Source organism: Enhydra lutris, unplaced genomic scaffold (assembly GCF_002288905.1).
Source record: "Enhydra lutris kenyoni isolate GAN:26980312 unplaced genomic scaffold, ASM228890v2 scaffoldscaffold1, whole genome shotgun sequence".
NCBI classification, from domain to species: domain Eukaryota; kingdom Metazoa; phylum Chordata; class Mammalia; order Carnivora; family Mustelidae; genus Enhydra; species Enhydra lutris.
In genome coordinates this window covers 43261524-43266480 of record NW_019154085.1, presented here as the reverse complement: position 1 = coordinate 43266480, position 4957 = coordinate 43261524, and the positions used below count along the sequence as shown (strand labels likewise).

The window sequence follows — 4957 nt, the reverse complement described above, 5'->3', positions numbered from 1 at the left end:
CTCCACTCCGGGGCGCACGGCCTCACCCGGAGTACAGCCCGCACGCTCTCCCGCCGGGCATGCAACCCGCTCAGGACTGAGGGTCGGCGGCGCCTGCTTTCAGGGTTCCGCTCGGCCCCTGCCCAGCGCACCCGGCTGTGCTCCCAGCGCCCGGGGGGCTTCCTGGCGGCGGCGCGGCGCGGGGACTTTTCGCCTCTCGCTGGCCTCTCCCGAGCGCGTCTATGAGCGCAGCGTTCCCGCCGTCGCTGATGATGATGCAGCGCCCGCTGGGGAGTAGTACCGCCTTCAGCATAGACTCGCTGATCGGCAGCCCGCCGCAGCCCAGCCCCGGCCATTTCGTCTACACCGGCTACCCCATGTTTATGCCCTACCGGCCGGTGGTGCTGCCGCCGCCGCCGCCGCCGCCACCCGCGCTGCCCCAGGCCGCGCTGCAGCCCGCGCTGCCGCCCGCGCACCCTCACCACCAGATCCCCAGCCTGCCCACCGGTTTCTGCTCCAGCTTGGCGCAGGGCATGGCGCTCACCTCCACGCTCATGGCTACGCTGCCTGGAGGCTTCTCTGCGTCTCCCCAGCACCAGGAGGCGGCGGCCGCCCGCAAGTTCGCGCCGCAGCCGCTGCCGGGTGGCGGCAACTTCGATAAGGCGGAGGCGCTGCAAGCCGACACTGAGGACGGCAAAGGCTTCCTGGCCAAGGAGGGCTCGTTGCTTGCCTTCTCCGCGGCCGAGGCTGTGCAGGCGTCGCTCGGTGAGTCGGCGGCGCGCGCGACCCGGGCGCGGGGGCGGGAGGGGGCGGGGGCGAGCCATCTCAGGGTTCCCGCTGGGGCCGAGGGGGCGAGGCCGAGCCCCCTCCCGACACCCCGCCCCGGCTTCCCCCTCCTGAGCGTCAGGAGGACTCGGCCGAGCTGTGCCGCTAGGCCTCCGGGGGGCATTTAGAGCCGAGCAACAAGCTAGGGGGTGGGGTGGCATTTAGCTCCCGGGGCCAGCTGCTGCGCGGGGCGTCTGACCTGGCTGGCGGCGAGTTTGGAAGAGTCTAACCACCCCCTCCTGCGAGCCGTGACCTGGGGCCCCGGATAGGTTTCAAATCTTTAGGGGTGGCGGGTTGGGCTATGTGTCTCAGTAGTGCGTGTGCTGGGGCCGCCGGGGTTGGACTCCCCCAGACCTATTAAGCCCCTTTACTGGGCTTGTCCGGGAGAATCAGATTCCTGGGAGGCTGTGCGTCTGCCGGTGTGTTGCGGTGTCTGGTGGGAAGTTCTCCTAAGGCTTCAAAACTTCCCTTTTGCCAACATTATCTGTCAAAAAAAAAAAAAAAAAAAAAGACACTGTCTGGGATCTATACCTCCCTATGTTCCCACTTTGACTGCGATGTAATTGAGGCTCACTAAATTTTCACTGCGGGGGGGGGGGGCAAGATGGATCATGAATTTCCTCTTCCGTCCTCACCCAGCCCCCACCCTGGGGACAAAGAGGATGCTCTCTTGGGCCTCAGGCCTCCTGTTACTTTTGCCTTAAGCTGCTGGAGGCTGGGAGGGTGCAGACGTGGCCTGGGGCCCCTTGAGTGATGGTTCTGGGCAAAGGGCCGTCGTCTGTACTGTCTTCTTTCCTCCTTTGAGCTTTCTCACGCCCCCCCCCCTCCTCTGCCCCTCAAAGGCCAGGAAATCACAATGTGTTAATGTCATAGAAAGACAATCCGCTAAGGGGGGAAAAGGCCCAAGTGACGGTGGGAAGAGGAGAGGAAGGCCAGTGTGCGAAATGTAATAAAACGCCGTTTGGTTTTGCTTTCAGTCGGGGCTGTCAGAGGGCAAGGGAAAGACGAGTCAAAGCTGGAAGACGACCCGAAGGGCAAGGAGGAGAGTTTCTCACTGGAGAGTGATCTGGACTACAGCTCGGATGACAATCTGACTGGCCAGGCGGCTCACAAGGAAGAAGACCCAGGCCATGCGCTGGAGGAGACCCCGCCGAGCGGCAGCGCGGCGGGCAGCACCACGTCCACGGGCAAGAACCGGCGGCGGCGGACTGCCTTCACCAGTGAGCAGCTGCTCGAGCTGGAGAAGGAGTTCCACTGCAAAAAGTACCTCTCGTTGACCGAGCGCTCGCAGATCGCCCACGCCCTCAAACTCAGCGAGGTGCAAGTGAAAATCTGGTTCCAGAACCGCCGGGCCAAGTGGAAACGCGTCAAGGCTGGCAATGCCAATTCCAAGACAGGGGAGCCCTCCAGGAACCCCAAGATCGTCGTCCCCATCCCCGTCCACGTCAGCAGGTTCGCCATCAGAAGTCAGCATCAGCAGCTGGAGCAGGCCCGGCCCTGAGGATCCAGGGAGAACCCAGGGCCTGGACCACCGCGGAGAAGCCACAGCTCTGGAGGGAACCGCGGTGGCTTCTGCCATGTTTGAAGCAAAACTCAAAGTCACCCCCACCCAACTTTGGACACCCCAAGCACATTGAGAGTATATTCATTAAAAAGGCTTAAAAGACTGCTTTTGAAGGGGCTACAGCTACACCTGAAGACACACTAAATATTTATTATACTATCCTACTTTGTACATAGATGTCTATATAAACTGGATCTCAGCTGCAGTATTTTGAAAGTCATAGGACCAAACTACCCAGTAATATTCTCCACTCACATTCCAGAAGAAAAACAAACCCTCTGCTGTAATCTTCCATGCATAGCAGCCTCCTTTCCATACTTTTCCAAAGGTAAACATGACACTCCAGAACAAACCATGGGGTTTACGCTCATTTTTGGTTCTATCTTCGTTTTGGGGTTTTTTTTTTTTTTTGTTTATTTGTTTTTTTTTTTTTTTTTGTTTTTTGGGTTTTGTTTTTTTTTTTTTTTTTTTAGTTGACTGAAAAGCAGATGTTTTGGGGGCATCCGGGAGATTTGCTTTGCTTTCGTTTTGCTTGGCTTTCTTTCCTGGGGTTGCACATCCTATCTGAGCCATGTTTGAAGCACGTCTCCGTTGTGTTTAATTTATTTCAATGTAGCTTCTTTTCTTATAAGTTATGACATTTAAACAATCGCAGTCTTGTGAATAATAAAAAGGAGAGAGAGAGAGAGAGAAGGGGAAAAAAAAAAGACCAATCTCTGGGTCTCGTAAGTGTGTCCAGATTTGACTGTTTCCAGGGCACTGCCAGGCTATGGCCAGGTGGCTGGTCTGGGGCCAGTACTGGATAAAAGTCCCCTGTCCTGGTCTCTGCAGGCTGGCTGGACACCAGCCACCTTTTCCTTACTACGAGGTTTTTAAGTGGAGAGCGAGAGCTCTAGTTGGGTTTTAAATTTAAGGGAGCCTCCTTTTCATCCTAGAAAGCTGACTTCTTCTCTTTTGCCTGCTCTAATCAATACCTAGGAAGCTGGCAAACTTCGGCCATAGGAGGCAGCGGGCTCCCGGAGGAGGGAAAGCGAGCGCGGGTATTGGTGGCTTTTCACAGACTCCTGATGCTCTAAACAGACCACTACCAGGGAGGAAACGCGTTTTCTTACCAACATCCCCGGTCGGAAAAGGAGCGGTGCTCGCGCCCCAAGCTGGGCCAAGCGCCCATAAATCAGGCTCCGGGCGTTATCTGGTGACGGGAGCAGAAACCCACCCAACCAAGCTGGGCTTCCCGGCAGCGCTCAGCTCCAAGGGCCGGGCGTGCGGAGAGCGTCGGCAGCCCGCACGCTTCCCTCTCCAGGCGGGGTCGGAGGGGCGGGCCCCGACCACCGCCCCACCCCGAGGGCTCTGGGGAGGTCGGCAGCACAAAAAGGGTCGCGGAGAAGAGCGCACACGGGGTGGCGGCTGGGTCCGCAGGGGTACTTGAGAGCTAGGCAGCTCCCCGCCTGGGCCGGGCGGCTCACAGGGCACGGGAAGGGCCCCCGAGGCCCACCGCCCCCAGCCCCGGGCACCGCGCCCCCAAGCCTAGCCCTGGACGCCCGCTCCCTTCCCGACCCGGAAGCGCCAGGCCAGGCCCCCCGGAGATTGTCGCGAACAGGCCCGGGACTCTCCAGGGGCTTGGAGCGGGCGAGCGACAGGAAGTGCGGCCCGCTGACCTGTGGCCTCAAGGGCGAAGAGAAAGAAGCCAGAGGCTTCGCCAACCTCGGCCTTCGGCGTGGGGAGCAGGCTCCCAAGCAACCGCGCGCGGTACCCACCACGGATGGCAACCCTGGGAGGGGAGACACGGCGCCCTCGGTCAATACTAGTATTGACCTAAAGTACTCCGTTTACAACCCGTCACCTCCCCGCTGCGGAGAGCCGTGGGGACTGCGGCCTCCGTCGACACTTCAGGCACAAGGTGAGGGACGGAGGCAACCGAGTCAGCGTTTCCCGCCGTGTTCCCAAGATTTCCAGGCGCGGAAAATGGCCCAGACTTGGTTTTCGAGCACAATACAGCGGAGCGGCTGGTCCTCCGAAGGCCTCAGCCGGCTCTTCGGGGCGCGGAGAGCTTAGGGGATTCTTGCTGCCCGCCCCCCGCCCCGCCAAGAGCCCTGGGGCCCGCGGTGGAGGCTGCGCCGGGGTCCTTCCCTGGCCCCGCTCCCGTTCAGCCAGGCCCGGCCGCTCCCCCTGATCCTGCCAGCGGCCAGCTGGTGCGCGCACCCGGATCACCCGCTGGCGTCACCTACTCAGGCAGGTTTCCCCCGGCCACACGCCTCCCCGCGCTTTCGAGGCCAGCGGAGACGCCGCCCCCACCATGTCCCATTCCCCCCAACCCCACCCCGCACACCTGAGCCAGTCAGGATGATAGGCGACCCCGGCGCAACAGTGGCAGGTGGTGCAGAGTCCCAGCGGAAGGAGCGGCGGCCTCCCGGGCGGGGGCGCCCCCACTCGGCACTCTGGGCCTGCGGGAAGAACCCTGGGTATCAAGAGCGGGGTACCCGGGGTCAGATTCTGGAGCGCCCCCGCTTCCCCTATACCTTTACACCCTAACAGGTGTAACTCCCACCCATCTTCTCTGAAAGCCCATGGTAGGTACAGAAAGCACAG

The 4957-nt window shown here is 60.8% G+C and overlaps 1 protein-coding gene across 1 annotated transcript; it reads left to right on the top strand.

Annotated features, from left to right (window-relative positions):
- The first annotated feature begins 221 nt into the window (after window positions 1-221).
- Window positions 222-2305, top strand: LOC111145925 (gastrulation brain homeobox 2). The gene is made up of 2 exons (XM_022501245.1): window positions 222-744; window positions 1782-2305. Exons 1-2 carry the CDS (start codon window positions 222-224, stop codon window positions 2303-2305), a joined length of 1047 nt encoding a protein of 348 aa, XP_022356953.1.
- Window positions 2306-4957: the final 2652 nt, after the last annotated feature.